The sequence below is a fragment of the Camponotus floridanus genome, unplaced genomic scaffold, assembly GCF_003227725.1.
Source record: "Camponotus floridanus strain SB8 unplaced genomic scaffold, Cflo_v7.5 scaffold25, whole genome shotgun sequence".
Classification (NCBI taxonomy): domain Eukaryota; kingdom Metazoa; phylum Arthropoda; class Insecta; order Hymenoptera; family Formicidae; genus Camponotus; species Camponotus floridanus.
In genome coordinates, this window is record NW_020229381.1 from 677,286 (window position 1) to 695,980 (window position 18,695).

Genomic DNA, 18,695 nt, shown 5'->3' on the forward strand with positions numbered 1-18,695 from the left:
GAACAAAGTATTGTACTGTATGCAATTAATTTGGCCTGTATGTATTACAAGCTTAGACCTTCTTTTTATTCAGATAAGATTTTATTATAATTTTCATTCGCGCAATCATCTTTACTCTCTCATTTTTATTCAATCTTTGCTGTAAAAATTTTTTGATTACTCAAATCGACTTACTATTATCTCGCCAAATTGTTCAAAATGCTTCCTGAGTTCGGACGCAGTAACATCCTTTTCAAGGTTCCCGATAAACAGCGTTCTCGTCGCTTTCGGATGATACTCGTCGAGCTCCGCCTCATACGGCCTGAATTCATTATCCTCGACATCGTAGCCCTGATAAGGGGCCACTTCAATTTTACATCCAAAGAAGAGCTTATCTTGCGAAACCTCGAGGGCTTTCTCGACATCCTCGGGCTTCCTGAAGCAGACTAGGGCGTATCTCTCATTGGCTGTGCCAATAACCTTCACCCACGTCACCTTGCCGTGCTTCTTGTACTCATGGAAAAGGCCGTCTTTGAGGGAGGAATCGCTGCTGCGAATCGGTAGATTCCTCACGCAGATGGCCACTGGCCTGCGATCCTCTATGACGGATACATTGCTCGTTCGATGTGGTGAACTACCGGGCGATGTGCTACCTCCGGAAGTACTGCCACCCGAGCTACCGCTCCGACTGCTGCTGCTACTTCCGGAGCGACTGCTACCGCTCGGCGAGCTGCTCCCGCTGCGTGATTTTCTGCGTTGTTTTTTGTGCTGTCGCAGAGCACCAGTGCTACTGCTACCACCACCTCCGCCACCTCCTACAGGAGAAAAGATATGACGGAAATGGGATACACGCCGGCTTAAAAGGTATCCTGAAATATTTTTTTTGTTTCACAAAAATAAAAATTATTCATTACGATATACATTTAAAGCACTCACTTGCACAATCTGGCTTTTGCATTCTTTGTTCATCAGAGTACTAGTGTAGCACGCCACAATTTCATTCTCTAGCGGATTAGCGATAATTACCTTGTTCATCTTGGTAAGAGTCATTGGTGGCAGGCGAGGGTGGCGGCGGTGCGCTGCCATACCTTGAACTCGTCGGCTCGTACGTTGACCAAGACGACGGCGGGAGACTTCCACGATGACGGTCTAAATGGGGCGGGGGCGGCGGCCCGGAGACGTACGGGCCGGTCCTCGGGTATAGCCGATCCCTCGCCCTGCTCGATGTCACGTGGTAGGAGCTCGTAGGTGGTGGACGGCGGGATATGTAACCGCTAGGGTCCCCCGTCGAAGAATCCGTTGGATGACCGCCGACGCCGACGACGCCGCTGCCGCTGCCGCTGCCGCCGACGACGCCGCCGCTCCCGGTGCCAACCACTCGGTTGCTCCTCTCGCTACCGTAGAAGCTGCCGTGGGAACCACGTGAGTCGAAACCCTCGCTTCCCCTCTCTCCTCGTTCACCGCCGCCGCCGTTGCCGCCGACCCCGGAACCGGTGCTCCCGCTACCGCTGCTACCGCCGGAAACGCCGCCTGTTCCGCTACTTCCTCCCCCGCTACCGCCGTTGGATCCATGATCCTCTGAACTTCTGAAACATGCAAAAACTTGACTTAGCGCCATCATTTACAAGGACACGCTGCGGAATATATATTTATGATTATTTTCTTCTAACGGGTTGCGCGATGAAGAAGCGCTGTCCTGAATTGGGATCGATCCAATTATTTAGCGATTAACGAACAAGTTATTTCATCTTTTTTTCTTCATTTTTCTATATTCTGCGTATTTTATCGCATGGTCTTATGTTATATCTTTTTGTACTATATTGGTTCTCTAGTCCTTTAGAGATAACGGAGATATGGCCCAAAAGAAAATTATCATTGCTGCTACTATTATCATTTACACTATCTGCATATCTATGTATTGTCTTTGGAATATCTCTTGTGTCTCGCTTACAATCTTTGATTATCTTCAATATGTGTCATGCGTCATCGTCATCTAATCGTTTTGTCAATTTTGAAAGAGAATTGACACGCATAACAAATGTTTTCTTTGAAAAAAATTACATCCGAAATAAACTGGTTTCAGCCGATTCTAACAGATTTCAATACTTATGTACACGTAACTTTAGAAGGAAAAATAAAATATTTTCATGATTGCAGTCTCCCCCCTAATCTTTCTGCAATCATTAAGCAATTATTGAAATTCATATATCACAATTCTCAATCTAATCTAACTAATGGATCTAATGTCTTATTCATTTACCTGATTAATCTTACGTGTTTACTTCGCGCAATTAATTTAAATATTTTTAGCATATATGTCGATTTTTTGCTTACTTGGACGCCAATTCAAATACGAAGCGAAATTACATTTACATCAAATTTGTTAATTAACATGGAAATAATGAGCGCGTAAATACGCATTTGTTAACAACACATTTGAATATTCGATATATAATATTGAAAGAAATGAAAACAACAAGAAAGATATTTGATGATAGACGTGTTTGATTTGATGTATGTGTAGATATTTTTTATCGGAACTGAAATGATTTTTCCTCATAAATATATATATATCATGATATATAAAATAATAATTTTCGTAATAAAATAAAAAATAGAAAATTGACAGTTTGCAGTGTAAGATGTAATAAATAAAAAGCAAATTAATTTTCAATTAAGCTTAGAAGTTTAATAGAATTTTGATTTAAGTTATCTAGCTATATAGTATTCTTTAAAAATCATAAAAAAATACTATAACATAAAATTAAATTTTAATAGAAAATTTTAAAAATTATTTTAGTTTTCAACGAGAAAGAAACATTATCGTTGTTCACTAGGTATACTTATTGGACATCGCAACAATATTTTCGCATAAAATTGCCATGCTCATGACCTTTACAACGTTGAAAGAAGTTGATTATCATGTACATTTAGTCACGCGCAAAAACGAAATGATAATTCACAACGTAAAACGAGTCACGTGAGAGAGAAAGCAAGGATAGAGAACAAATTGGAGTAACAATAGACTTGCTGCGTAAATTCCGATCTGAAATATTTAGAACATTCCAACGACAAGAATATTGAAGTCGTACGAGTACCGTTTTAGCATGTCAGTAACGTGTTCGCTTCTCTAGCATCCCTACATATGTTTCTTACTTGCTAATTATATCTTTAATCCTCTTCAAATCTCTCTCTTTTCTTTTACTTTATAAAATCAGCATGTCTACAATTCCTTCGATACACTATCCGTAATCTAATCTAAAGTCTGAATATTAATTTTAATCCAAAGATTACATTATCATGAGTAAAGATCATATGTTGAAGAGGCCAGACGTATTAAATGCGCGTCAAGTTTGATAAAATGTGAGTCTAGACAAATTCGATTATTCGCAACAATGATTTGAAAATTATTGGATTATTCGAAATTAGTTCCAAGTTTATTTTAGACAATTTCAACGATTTTATGTAAGAAATAAAATTTTTTTATTTTATGATAAGAATTTTAATCGAAAATCTTGATGTAAAACAAAATTATACATATTCGAATTTGCAATTCGATTTCATTGATGTGGACTCAAATTAGATACATGAAAATGTCGAGTATTTTGCACATGTTATAAAACAAAAACTTTAACGAATGGAATAGAAAGGCATATCTAACTGTAAATGTACAATTCATGTAAATTTCGTTATCTCAACGGGACTTTACCCGATGACGCTGTTATAAAGATACGTTCTAGTGTTTGCATCGATTAAAAATTGCGATCAAGCAAATGACTATTGCAATAGGAACTTGTTGAGCGATCTATATTGGGCGATTGTGCGAAATGATAATTCCCTCCGTATCATATTTTTCTGGAGTCATTATGATATCTGCTAATCTCTCGCTTTAATCGCTTTTTTAAATATAATACAAAATGTATGCCACGTGTTTGCGAAATTGTTAAAGATATATATATATATATATATATATATATATATATATATATACACAAAAATAAAATTTATTACGATTCAACACACTTGCTATTAAATGTTTTCATGTTTGCCTATCCATAAATAAGTGCAATGTAAGTAAATCATGAATCTTCATTAAATCATGAATTGATTAAAAGTTGAACAAAAAGAAACGGATGCGGATGATGTAACGAATCGAATTGTTTTATAATAAAATTAAAACATGGATGCGCTGATTGGCAACGGCCTACATTCAATAGTTCAACGACTGAAAATACAAGCGTCATCATCGCGGAAATGTCCCCTGCATCCGAGTAATCTGGTTTTTGCGCGAAAAATCATCGTTCGACTTAAATATCTCAATCCCGGCGTTCTCAGGATGAGGAGGAGACGAGGCGAGTCGAGCTCGGGGCTCGTAAATTCCCGGCTACATCACTGACAGTTAACGCTCTCTCCCTCTTCCCCTCCGCGGCTCAGCCTCTGCCGTCACACTTCGACAGTTACTACTCTCGGGCGATAGCGCCCGCGCAGCCGGGACATGGCAACATCGCCGGAGCGACCACGTCGTCACGGTCACCTGACTTTTCGTGGAAATGAGACGCCGCTAACTCTCCTCCGTCGCGCGCGCGTGAATATAGGCGTGCACGACGCGCGTAGCGTGCACGCACCATTTTTTTCCTTCCTTTTTTCCCGCTACTTCTCTCTCTTTCTCTCTCTCTCTATCTTTCTATCTTTAGCCTGTTCTAGCTGTCCCTCTCTTTCTCCCGCTCTCTCTCTCTCTCTCTCTTTCCGCCTCCCGCCCCCTCTTTCGCGGTGAGATCGATCGATCGGAGGCAGTCGCGGCTCTTCTGCGAACGCGACACACGATACGCCTCCAACTTTAAGTACGTGCCGCGTGCCGTTGATGCCACAGAGAAAGTGCAGGTTCTCTATCCGTACGCTAGTCGTATACATGCGCAATTTGTCAAATGCGTGGGTAAGTAGACGAGGGCGACCGCGTCGCGGCGGTGACGACGTTAGGAAATATAGAACGCGAATGCGTGGCGTGAATTTTCGCCAGGAGAAAAAGAGAAGGAGAGATTACGCTATTATCGAAGGCGCGATAAGAGCGTCAGTGATCCTCAACTTCGGTGAGAAATTGGGCTGCACGCTCTAAATTGCTCCAACGTAATCTCTCGAAATTAATTACATGTGTTTTTATTGCCACAGATTAGAACATAGTTTTGGAAACACGAATCATTTGTGATCGTGCTAAAATTGTATCGATGCTGTTGTTATCGTCATTTACAATAGAAACACTGATTATGGAGTCCAAAGATCCATAAGTTCAAAGTGCGCTGGAATTGATTAGAAATAAAATTAAAATGAGACGGTGCAATTTATTAGAAATAAAATTAAAATGAGGCTAATTCTAGTATTTGTATATGACATTATCGATCGCGAAGTATGTCGAGTATGTTTATCACTTCCATTAAAAATGCGTAGCTCGATACGATTTTATTTTGCCGTGACTGTTCTAATATTAAATTCTCCACTACGATGAAAACATATGGTATATTATGGATAACGATCGGCATGCAACGAAGCTAAAAATGTCGATAATGCGTTGTTTGCGCGACACTCGACATCACGATCGAATTGTTTGTATCAGCGAAAAGAATTTTATGCGCGCCTACATACGTATTTATTGACGTCGATACAACAATGGCTTTATGTGGCATCCAACAACAATTATAACGATACAATTAATTTTCGCAATTGCGCGAGATATATCGTCGAGAAAAAAATATTTTATCAACAGATTCGTAAAAAAAATATGAAAAAAATGATAAATTTCCATAAAAAAACATTCGAACGTTGGGCATTTTTCCTTGGCTCTTTTTTTTTAATATTTTTATACTGCTTAGAATAATAGAACTTACTTTATTAATAAGTTTTTAAAATTAAAGTAAATATTTTCTGATCACTTTTATGCAAAATCGCAAGTGCTTTTTTGACAATTTGGGAAAACAGTAATTCTTTCTGTGTTATAACAATATTGGAGGTTTACTGACACTTTTATTATATCATATTTTGTCACATCCATATAGTTTTAAAATAAAATAATAAAGAAAATTAAAAATTATCAAGGTTAAAAATCCAGCAGTATATCGCTGAATTTTAGTCAAATGGAAGATTACGAGAAAAATAAGCCGGAGATGTGCAATTTACTCGTAGACCGTACGTGAATTTTATTCGAAAGCAAAAATAATGGAATGATCGACCGTCCATAACGACATTTCAATGTCGTCTTTTTGTACCTGTTTCCTGTGACGTGCAATATTTAATTAATTCTTAGGACGTGACTCACTCGTCGTAAACCAGCGCTTGTACGTGTCACTTTGAAGTGCCGAGAATATCGTTTCTATTCCTGTACACGACTGTTTTGGAGAAAAAGGAACGGTCGAGGACATTTCCATATCGATAAAAAGAATGTGACAGTTTGAAATTCTTACTATTACATGTATTGTCTTGGATATTAAATAATGTATTGAAATCTGCAATAAATGAAGAGATAGAAAAATCAGCAATATGCATGTGGCTTTAATTAATTAAATTTGTGAAGAATTTTCTGCCATGAGCAATAATAAAATCAAAATGTTCTTCAAATCATTGAAACTGTTATTTAACGTGATACTGCTAAAGATAAATAAATAAAGAAGAAGAAAAGGAAATTTGATATGAATCGATCTAATCTACATTACGATCAATATGAAATCGATTTATATAGAATACAAACACGTGATTTATCGTATCGGATAACAGAAGACCTATAGATTATCATCTGGATCAAAACAGCTGATCGAAAGAAAGAATCGAATCGTATATTTAAAGTGGATAATCTATCCCTTTTGAGAGTCTTGCATCTTTCAAATTTTCTCGTTTCAAGGGATGAACCTTGATTTCGCGTAACGAGGGAAACTCACCCATGAGAGGGGAACCTGTGCTGAAGATGCTGCGGTTCGTAGTACTGTGCGGTAAGGACTCGATCGTCCAGCGTGTGCTCAGTCGCGTGAGCCTTCGCTGCGGACTTGATATCCATGAACGCCACCGTCGCGCACACACCGCTGGACGAGGAACCGCCGCCCCCGCCGCCGCCCCCGCTGCCGCCTGAACTCGAACCGGAACCGCCCTCATTGCTCTCGCCAAGGGTACTGCTGGAACCTCCGTCCACAGGGCACACCTCGCCCCGTGGCAGCAGCTTGACGCTCTGCACGCGTCCATACCTAAAACATCATTAATCTTTCATTTAGCAAATGTCAACGCTATCGGGAGTTTAATTCGTACGATTCCGTCAGATGTTCTCCGACTTTTATTTATCCAATTACGACACGAGCGACGTGGAAACTGCAACATCGCTCGCGTTTACGAATCATTTTTAAATCAAAAATCAGTTTCAAAGTTGGCAATTTAATTTATTTTCTTCACACTCCAATTATATTTTTTAAAATTGCGCGAACATTCAAATGGCCGATCGGTGAAGTATGTCGCGTAATCGATATAAATTTAAGACTCTACGCTTTAAAATTGTCCAATGATCGAATGAGAATTTTCAAGAAGCTACCTATTCTCGAGGGTCTTCCGTCAGCAAACATTCGCCAGCTCCGGGTGCAACATCGCGCTTCTATTCGCGGCGACTGTGCCAAAGGGATCTCACCGGTATCGTTTAGGATTTCGAAGAAAGGAGAAGATACGAGAGAGAAAAGAAGGATAGAGAAAGATAGAGAGAGAGAGAGATCTTGTAATTCTTGGCCTCTAGAAAGCTTTCTCGATACTCGAGCGAGCGCAGGAAATTAAGTCTAAAGCAGGAAGAGAAAGAGAGAAAGAGAGAGAGAAACGGGCAAAGTTTAAAGGACGAAAGAGACGACGAGAGAAGAACGAGAAAAGAGAAAGACGAGACCTCAATCGAACTCTTTCTTCGCTTACGTACGGATAAAAGTCGTCGCGGATGTTTTTGCGGAGAAACCACGACGGCTCTCGCCGAGTGGCTCGAGTCGCGCGACTAGGGGGACGATCGTGAAAGAAATGACGCGCATAGATGTATATAAGGTGTTCCAAAGAAAACATCGGCTTTAATGCTTCGCGCTTCATCGATTGCGCCAAGTTACTGGCGCGTGCGATCTTCGAAACATTGCGTTATGAAAAAGAATGCCTTCGCGTAACGCGAATAAGACGGATTAAAGCAGCGATCTAAATCGGGTTCGTTAGACGTGACGAGAAAAAATCCAAATTGCATCAGCCGCCGTTCTTCCAACGTTCGCGTTGAATATTATTATTTTGAATTCCGACGTCAACGCTCACAACTGTCATTACGTAATAGACGCGTTATTTAACGCTGGATTGCAATATTGAACTCGATATAAATTAGACTCTGGTTGAATAAACGAAGTTTTCACGAGTGATTTTTTTCTTTATTTCAAGACTTCTCCAAATGTCTGCAAGTGCAACGATACAGGCGAATGGGGAAAGTTTTTTAGGACGCAAATGGAACGGCCGCAGCAGCCCCGATATCGATTTATTCCCCGATTGCGTGGCGCGTTATTCCGCCGTCCCATTGGTAGCGTCCGATATCTTTCGCTCGCGTCTCCAGGCTCGGCCTGGCCTAGCCTCGGCGCAATTTTGAATCGACCAAGTTTCGGTCGCGAAGGGAAGGCGAAAGGGAAGAGAGGAACGCAGGAGGGACGGAGTCTCGTTTTCACCCAGCGCTCAGCGGAGAACTTGGGATATTGAATTTCGCGCAAAATTAAAGAAAACAAAGAGCGTCCGGAAAGTTGTTTCTGGCACACCCTGTGTGCGGAGACGGAGAGCCAGCAGCCGCATCGCCAAGTAGGGGAAGTATCGCCGCGTCGGTGGGACGAGACGCGCGACGATTGGCCGCTTCCGAGAGAGAATGCCGCACGCAGGCGCAAACATCCGGACGTTCGGGGACTCTCCCAGGGAGTCGTTCGTCTAATCTCGCGCGAGTCGCACGTCGCTGCTCCGCTCTCTGCTACGTCGCTGCTCGCTCTCCCCGAAGGACTTCTTCTCTGCCATTTAGCCTCGTATAACTTCTCCGCTGCGTTATTCTCGCATAAGCGTCGTAGGGAAAATAACTAGAAAATTGTCCCCGCTCCACGTCGCACCGTCGCATCATCATCGGGATGATCGTTTCGCGCGACAAGGGGGAATGAGAGGGTTGTGCTGAGATTTCTGGATGGATTATCCGCGGAGATACTCGACTAGGTCCTCTACGAATCGAAGAGCGCCGGAAATATAGTTTCTTTATCTCGTTAAGGCGAAAAGTATCTCGAAAGAGAGGCAGCGAGAGCGTGTCGCAATGCCTGGGCGTATGTTTTTCCTCTGTCGTGTCGACCGCGCGGACGGGGCGTGGTCCCCCTCGTCGCTCTATTGACCGATGAGAGAAGGGTTTTTGCGTTTCGTTGTTTGTCGAGTCGTCGATGATGCTCGAGTATCTAGAATCCGATCGTTAACGAGACGAATCGAGAGAGAGAGAGAGAGAGAGAGAAACGAGAGGGAGAACGTCCTCCCGTTCTCGAGGACCTTTGAACGTTTCGGCGATCGAGAATTATTTTTGGAGTCTCGATCGTTCCTCGGCGAGGAAAGCAGGACGAGAGGCGCAAGGGAGTAAATCTCTGTAAATCCTTGCCACGTACGCATCTTGGAAGAACGCGAAATGGCGGACGCACGATTGTGACGATCATCCGCTCTCTCCCTCTCGTCTCGAGCTCGTTTCTCGCATAATGTAGGAGAATCGCGGCGACAGATTTTACCGTGTGACCTGTGTTGTGTTCTCCGGACTCTATTATACAGTCCGGGAGATTCCGGAGCGAGGCGAGCCGCCGCGCTCGACCCTGCCAAGTGAAACAGTGAAACGTACAGTCGTATAGTCGCGATATTCGGGGATATGAAGAAAGCCTCCTCCTCGACTAGTGCAGCGAAATTACTCGCTTTCGTTTCATTTCGAGAGATCCTACTCGACGTTTCCCTTTGGTCGCGCATTAACGGCACGCGAGTCTCCGAATGACGAGAGACACGAGGGGGAACGAGAGATCTCTCTACCTCTGCGATTAGTGTCGATCCTCTAGGTAGAAACGGAGCAAAAGATATTAGCTCCGTAATTATAACATTCCTCGACGATCGTCGGGAATATCGATCGCGGGCAAACCGGATTCCCATCCGTCGATCGCTACGAAACTGCGCGACCGAAGATCCAGCTCGTATCGCGGAGAAACGCACGAAATTTCCGTGCGAATTTTCATCATCGGATCCAGGGAAAATTCCCGAGACTCGGCAGCGTACTGGAATCGCGACCGCGTTCTGGCCTCTCCTCTCGCTCGCGAAAGCCGTTGCTGGCCTCTCTTTCCTTCCTCATTCTTGCCTCCTCTCCCCCTCCTCCTCTCCTCCATCCCTCGACGCGCCAATCCCCACGTTTCCTCTAATAAAAAAAAAAAAAAGGACACGCATACAGGCACGTTCGTCGGCGCGCTTTGCTACAAGTTTCACACACGACGAGAGCGCCCTTTTCCACGTCGGCTCGTATGAGTGAAAGCGGGCAGAGCGAGGGAAGGGGGAGAGATTAGCGGGGCTGAGAAGAGGACGCGTGGGGAGGGTAGCGAGAGAAGAGGGTAATGGCGGAGAGGAAAGCCGAGTTGCCACGGTGGATGGCTGGCTGGCTGGCTGGCGAGCGAGCCGCGAATCCCTTCCCCTCCCTCGACCCTTTCTTCTCCTATCCCCCTTGCGTCCCCCCTCGATGCTCATCGAGGAATTTTACTCGGGCAGACTCGCTCCCAGGCTTGGTCCCCTTCCCTCTCCTCCCTATCCCACCCCGCCTCATCCCTCCTCCTCCTCCTCCTCCTCCCGTCCCTTCCCCGTTTCTGGTCGACGCACGACGGGTTCTGCTTTATGTGGCGGCATTAGCATGGGTCTCCATAAACCGAAGGAGTCTCTAGGTCAGCGCCGTGTTCTCCAACGTTACAAGAACGCCAGCCTCGCTCGTTCATTGTCCGGGCTGGATAATACCTGGGTCGAAGCCGCTTAAAACGCTATTCGAAGTAATGATCGCGCGTTCAGGAGGATGTATAGTTTCATCGCGATTCTCTCTCTCTCTCTCTCTTTCTCCTTTCTCAGCGAGGTATTTCTATCGGCGGCTCCCGACGAAATAATCGCCGGGTAATTCCGTCCCTCGCATTTTTCTACATCGCGCGATAATGGATCAAGATTCGCGCTTCTTTGTCCGCCAGGAAAACCGCGAGCCGAGAGGAAAATATCGCGCGTCACGCGTGCAACGTTTCGGCTAATTACGCGAGCAAATTCGCGTCCGCGATTTCCTCAGCCTCGCGATGAAAACGGTAAATTTCCATAAATGGTGAATCAGTGGCTCTCGACTCGGAATGCAATTTGCTGCATTAGCGTGCAAGACGCAAATCTTGCAGAGTCATAGATTTCGCTCGACGTTAAAACTACACACATACGCGTCATCCCGCCGATGATTCACCGGTCCGAGTGTTTAATGTATTTGCGGCGCGTTATCAGCGCACATGTAGTTGCAGGTGGACGGTTATCGCGATTACCTCGACGAGTCTAAGCCGCTTTAATCGTGCCGTCCATCGCGGCGGTGACGTTGATACGATCGTACGTCTTTCCACGTTTCGAATGGGAGACGTACGGGAAATCGATACATCGATACCGCGACCGAGAGTCCGAGGGGCGAGACAAACGCAGAAACTCGTCTTCCGTAAACTCGTCGGCGTTATAAATAACGAACTATCGATCTATTTTACCCGCGAACCGCTCGCGACGCGTCGTCGGTCCCTCTGTTTATAGCGACGTCCGGAGCGACAGGGAACGTGGCGTTTTATCGCGAACGCTCCGCATTTCCTATTTTTAATTTCGTGACGATGTGAAAACTACCTCCCCCAATAATTATTATAAAATTACACGGAAAGCTTTCACGTTTATACGAATCATTAAATGTGCCAGTTCTTCTTTTTTTGCTTTTATTACTTCCTTGTGTTGGAGAATTGTGATTGGAAATAATCTATATATATTCGGGAACACGGATTGTAAATAAAAATTACTTTAGTCTATAATTTTTATATACCTTCCTCCTTCGACATGTAGGCATTATTTCGTAATAACGTGTCGTTAAATGTTATCTAATAAAGATATACTGGAAGGTTTTTCCGAGAAAATTCGACAATAACTTTTACACATACGCGCGTGCAGTCTCTTGCATTTTTATCTCCATCGAATAAAATATCGCGCGTTCTTTTTATAGGCACTCGGCCTGGAATACGTGCTACGCGTATTGCACAAGAGTCCGGATTTTCGCGAGTATAACGATCTAACATCAACAATGCGATGTTTCGCGATTCCACCAAGCGCAACGCAGGTAAAAGGGAACGCGATGCAAAGTAGGCACACCGTACAACGACGAGGAAAGGGCTTTTGTTCCTTCGCTCTTCGCGGCTCGCTTGGGCTCTCACGCGATTCACACATCGCAGGAAAATGACACGTCGTTGCGAAGATGTCGATGGAACCTTGCAGATTTCTGACGATTCAAAGTTGGTCGAAATAGGGATATTTATCGATCATTATTTTATTTTCTTCTGCTATTCCTGCAAAGAGGATTAAACACTTTATTATACTTTATAGCGACTTCGAATCTATTTAATTATTATATAAGACATTATAATTGTCACAAATTGATCTGTTAATCAAAGTTAATGAGAGCAATAAAATATTCCGTCGATTGCTAAAGAAATAGATTTTTGTCCATATGGTACAAGAACAAGAAAAATTTTGTAATCGTCACAAGATTACAATGTATCCTTAATTACCTGTATATTATCGTTACGATGATTACTACATGATGCAATCGTGTAACTAGCTCATGTAAGTCGATTAACTTGATAAGGGTTTGATTATAGCAATATCGTGTGTGTAGAAATTAGAAGAGTACATATACATAATTTGCAATAGATTAGTTATGCAAATCGCATTTAAACCAGATTGCACCTACGATACAAACGTATTTGACTTCATCGCGATAGAAATTGGTAATTGTAATTGGAGACATACATCTTAATTTAAAATATCCATGATTCAAGAATGCTTCGACAAACGATACTCTAATGCCTTCTCCCATTACGATCTTTCATTCATGGGAGATACTCGTTAGTAGCTTCGTAATCGAATTAGGAGGACATTAATTAATATCGAAATTTAACGGGAAATCCCCTCAATCTCTAAAACTCGCGACACAAACGCATCTATAAATAGATGATCGTTTATGGAAATTGCTCTCGATCGAAAACAACGGATTATTTCCATAATCCAGCAACGCGTCTTCTCGCTCGATCTCTGGAGGAGGAAAATAAAAGAAAGCAATTTTCGGTACATCTTCCTGAAACGTCCATCCCCAAGGTAGACGGCACGTTCTCCGACAGACGACACTGACACAAACGACGACTATCGCCTCCGTCGTATCGGGACGCCCCAACGAGGCCGGCGAAGAACGTGGCAACAGCGCTATGACTCAGCTCTCCTCGCGGCCTCCCCGCGCCTCGTCTCGCGCTACCCTGCCCCGACCCGACCCGTCCCATCAAGCCGACACTACGCAGCTGACGCCCTTCCCCTCCCCTGCCAAGGGAAATTACCCCACCATCCTTCCTCGTGTCCCAGACTCCATCTCCCTCTCTGTCCCTACCGCGCCCCACCATCGCCAACTGTGCCGACTCTCGCGGGATACCGACAACTCGTTTGCTTTCCCCTTCCCACCCTTCGCATACCTCCCTCTCCTTCGACGGCACACACGGGGGCGATTTCTACGACGGCGCGTCGCGTTGTGCCGCTTCGCCGAGGAGAGACGAGCGTGCAAAGGCAGCGCAAAAAGTCCCCTTTGGAAGAAAAACATCTCTCTCTTTCTCCTTTCCATCCTCGTACCCACCAAACGCTACCCTCCCCTCCTCTCTCTCTCTCTTCTTCCAACTCTGCCGGCTTCTCCTCGTACTCCCTGTATCTCTCTCCGTCTCGCTCCTTCTCTCTCTCTCTCTCCTCCTTTTGTCTCGGATCTTCTTTTTCAGGGCCTCCTGCCATTCTGTTTCTGTCCATCCCGTGGCAGGGACGAACAATGCAATGTGATCCAGGTGCAAGAATAAGGGGAGGATGAGTGAAGAGGGGCAGGGAGGCAAGGGGAGACGGATTAGATCGCGACCGGGCGATGCGTGCGATGCGATGTTCGCGCAGATCGCAGTTACGGCACGCGTTAGTCGAAGCATCTCTACGTTTATTTTTCGACATTCGTTCTGTCAAAATCGATAGCCGGTTTCTGCCGGTTGCTAGGCAGGCGTTTCGTTTCTAAATCCGTTAATATTCGGCACAATTTTAAAATGTGTCATCAAGAAAGAACGGAAATTTTCTTTATTGACATTAATTCTTCTCTTTCCACGTTGAATTATAAGTTCGACTGTTATTTTCTCTCGGTGCGATATTTTAGAGATATTTTAAACTGACCTTTCCTCGGATACATTGTCCCTGATATCGTTTATTTTTGTATAACATTTTTTTCATTTAAAGTTTGAAACTAGAGCGAAACGTCCATTATTCCAAAACACTCTTGAATCGATATAAATTATTACGATAATTCTAACGTCTTTGAAATAGAAATTCAAACGTATATGTCGTCTATTTATTTTATTATTTATTCATCATTTCAGATTACGTAGTCATAAAAACCAGACAATGGTAGAAAATGTCGAAATGCATTTGAATAAATTTGCATGGCTAAGAGAATCAATGCACTGACGTGTGCACGTAACGCATCACGTTAGTTATAATTTTTAAATTTGAAATTTTTCTCTTTTTCTTTCAGATTTTGAACAATGAATTAAAGTTTTAATCACAACGAGAGAAGATAACATGTCCGATATTACGAAATATTTATTTATAAACTTAAATATAAACGGTTCAATGAACGTATCTCATTAAAATTCATTGGCACTCTTAGAAACATGTTTGTGTACATGTGTATAAAGCTACGAAATGCTTACTGGGAAGCTAATTAAAGCGTCCATGTGTGTGTGCCAATGTATAATTATCTCTTTAAAATTAATACTTGTGGATTAAATTTTCGTTTAGAAATCTAAAATCTTCTCGAATTGTGCGAGACTTTATTGCAAGATTTTTATAAAAGTATTAGGACCCAAATCGATAATCGAATAAATCGATTGTGAAAATGACATAGAGTGGAATAAAAATACTAGTATAATTAAAATTTTTCATATGCATAATTATCCCAAAAAAATATTGCACACATGAATCATCTATATAAAAAAAAGATGAGAAAAAGGAAAAATTGCAAAACATGGAGAGCAAAGATCGCGGAATGAATGGTTTCGCATGTAACTTATGATCGGATACTTAATGGAGATTATAACATCGATGTCGAAAGAAAGAGAGATTTTTTTTCCATTCATCTTAAGAGTATAAACGATTTGAATATTAATCGTACGAGCGTTTCTAATCATCGAGTTGATGCGCTCTCTTCCTGGTCTAAATCCAGGTGGAAAAGAAGTCTCAACGAGAGACGCGAGAGACGGCGAGAGGCCGCGTAGGTTCGAGGTCGAAGACGGAGAAGTCACGTTAGGCGAGTCGCGGCGCGTCGTCCGTGTGTCGTAGCCAAAGTGCCGTTATTTTAATGCAGATACGCAGAGACCGGACGAGACTGAAAGGCCCGTAAGAGAGGAGACACCATTCGCCGCGTTGCATACACTTTGCGCGACAAAGACACGCTCGGTAGAGACCGTCTATGCATGCACCATCGGGCATATGCATCGCCAACATTTTTCCGCTTGGCGAGAATATCGCGATGCATGAATAGCCCCTCATTATCATTTCGCGAGGACGGGGCGCGATTCCTGCATATTTTTCTTTAGAATAACGTGACGCATGAAGAAGCGAGAAAGAACGAAATACGAGAATCCCGCAAAGTGCATACGTTATTCTTCTTCAAATTCTTGCTTCATCGAGTATGTCAAGACGCTACAATCGAGACTGATACAATTTCCACATTTATAAATGACATTGAGACGATAAAATTATGCATCTGTCAATTTTACGCCAATTTCCTCGAGAGATGTATTTTGAACGTTAGAGACGCGAGAGAAGAATAATCATGCAAAGTTGTCGCAAAACGAAACCAACCACACCAATGTCGACGACGTTGCTGCAGCAACCTTCGTAAGTGACCAACAAATGTAATTAATTTCATAACTAAAACAATGACACTGAAATTTTCTCCGCGGTTTTGTCCCGAGTATTTGGACATAACGCAGTTTATCTTTATTAGAAGATACATCATCGTGAAAATATTCCACGAGCCGGGTCAGACAGCGTCTGGACAATGCAGCCTGCCTGGCGAGTTTCTAAATACCTCACACCTGTTACGAGTCTAATTCTTCCGCGCAGCAGTGGCTCTCAAACTTTTCGAGATACTTTATTGGCAAAGCTCCCTCCTTCGCGTTTCGTCCAAGTAAACGGGGCTCTACATTTTCGATCGACAATAAAATTCGCGCCTATCATATTAAATGGAAACATTATAATATGGTTTCCCGACTTAAATAGTACGCGCGCTGGAATATCTCGTTCCTTCGATCGACGTGCACAATGCAAATGGACGGAGAGAAAGAAAAAGAAGGGAGGAGAGAGAGACGGAGAGTGTCGCGAGAACGCTCGCCTTAGGAGCGGCTCGTAAAAACAGCCGTTCGTTCCACAGGGAAGAAGAGAAGGAGTCGGAAGAGAACGAGAAGAAGTAACGGTAGTCGATATTACGACCGTCGCCGCGCCTATATTCCGCTGCGTCGTGTTCCTGTCCCGTGGAGAAAGCCACATCGGTGTTATACATACTACGTTTGTGCGTGTGGATCGTTGCGAGAAAGAGAAAGAGAGAAAAAGCGAGACCGGGGGGATGCGAATGGAAGACGGTATACATTATTTATATTCGGTTATCGATAAACCGCAAGCCGATATCCGTAAGATGGTGGAAGGATGCGGCAACGATCGGTCACGTAATCGGCGAGCAGACTTTCCGGTCGAGAGATCGACACTCGATGAAAAAAAAAAAGCAACGTTCAACACGACCGAGTCCTTCAAACTTTGCTACGTAGTCGTAATCGCACTTTACGACACGGCTGTAGGAGTTATCTCTATCCCGATAGAGATCCCGTCAAAGTGACTTTTCGTGTCTGCCAGCGTGAAATGCCAATGTTCACCGGATTTTAACGCCTTTACAGCGATAGTATTCCCTGTACCGGTTCTGCGTCGGCCGAAAGGATGCGATGCGACGCGAGCAACGGTGAAGGTGGAGGAGGACGGCTCTTCGTTGTGCGAGCGCTCTGCGGATGTCTGAGAGGAACGAGAGCGAGAGAGATGGGATCGGAAGGAAACGAGAGAGAGAGAGAGCGCAAGAGATCAAGGTTCGAGCGAGAAAGGAGGTTCGACTCGCGCGAACCAGTGGCGTAACTCTTGCTCGCAACTTCCTCGAATTGTCGCTCAAATTTCGTGGATTTCCACGACGAGAAAGATTCCTCGGATGCGTAGATTCTTTCTCCTCTTCGCGGAGAATAGCCGACGCTCTCCGGAAAATCGCCCCGGACGTTCACGCAATTACTCCTCTTCCTGCAAAAGAAAACTCGCACGACTCGCTTGTGCGAATGTAAAAGCCAAAGAGATGCAATCAGCCCTGAATTGACTGTCGATCGCGCGTTTTACCGCGGATGTACGGCACAGCCGGATGTTGAGCAAGACGGTGACGGGCGTTAGAGACAGGCAGAAGACGGGGAGAATACGCAGAAATATTTTGCAAGGTGCGGCAAGAGTTACGCCATTGGATGCGTGCATCGCAACTGCAGCCTCCCGTCGTGGGGTTCACACCGAGGCTGCCTTTTTCTAGGGCTCCCTTCTCTCTGTGCAGCCGACGATTTCACCACGCTCAGCTGGGCATGGTTCTCCTCTCCTCGCGAGAGGTGTGCGTGCGTGTGTGTGTGTCGCGTAATACGAGCGTGTGCGTCTCGGCGAGACGTGCTAGGACAACGATTTCACGATGTTTACGCGAAGCGTCAACTCTCGTGTTGGTTCCTTCCATTTCTCTCGCTCTCGACAGGGATACGGTATCGTCTTCAAGAGTTACGCAGCCAATTTCCAGGCAAATGAACAAACACAACCGATCGAATTCTCGTTGTGAGGTCGACGTAAACAGGAAGAAAGAAAATACGGGAATCGTGTGGGAGATATTTAAACACTTTGCGCGACTCGTGTCGAGAGAGATCTTTCGAAAAATCATAACAAACCTTGATCCAAAATGCTAGAATATGAAAATAAACAACGGATCAGAATATTTGTGTGTATGTGTGTTACATTTAATTATATGAAAACTAATCTTTGTATAAAAATATACTTAAAATATTCTTTAAATTTGACACATTTGAAAAAAGCTCGTTCTAAGAGATTTAAAAATCGCCAGTCCATCCTGAAATACTTGAAAGCGGTGAAATATATTGGAAAAGAGCAAATGAATCGTAAAATACGAGAAACAAAGGGGTCGCTACATTAATTAAAAAGCCCAAGTGCGTAAGATAAAATATAATCGCGTGACACGATAAAAAAAGGTCGCGGTATTCTTCTGCGGTATAAAAACTTGAAAAACACATGATATATCATCC

General features: G+C 43.7%; 1 protein-coding gene across 5 annotated transcripts in view; it reads right to left on the reverse strand.

Annotated features, from left to right (window-relative positions):
- Positions 1 to 18,695, reverse strand: part of LOC105249800 (protein split ends) — a 73,722-nt gene that overhangs the window by 13,680 nt on the left and 41,347 nt on the right. For 3 of the 5 annotated variants that reach the window (XM_011255543.3, XM_011255540.3, XM_011255545.3), the window contains exons 2-4: positions 6,903 to 7,202; positions 1,006 to 1,565; positions 175 to 848 (exon numbers count right to left, since the gene is read on the reverse strand). In XM_011255543.3, the coding sequence (XP_011253845.2) occupies positions 175 to 848; positions 1,006 to 1,565; positions 6,903 to 7,202 (1,534 nt within the window). The remainder of the gene's footprint in view (positions 1 to 174; positions 849 to 1,005; positions 1,566 to 6,902; positions 7,203 to 18,695) is intronic. The other 2 variants (XM_011255541.3, XM_011255544.3) reach the window with 2 other exon arrangements.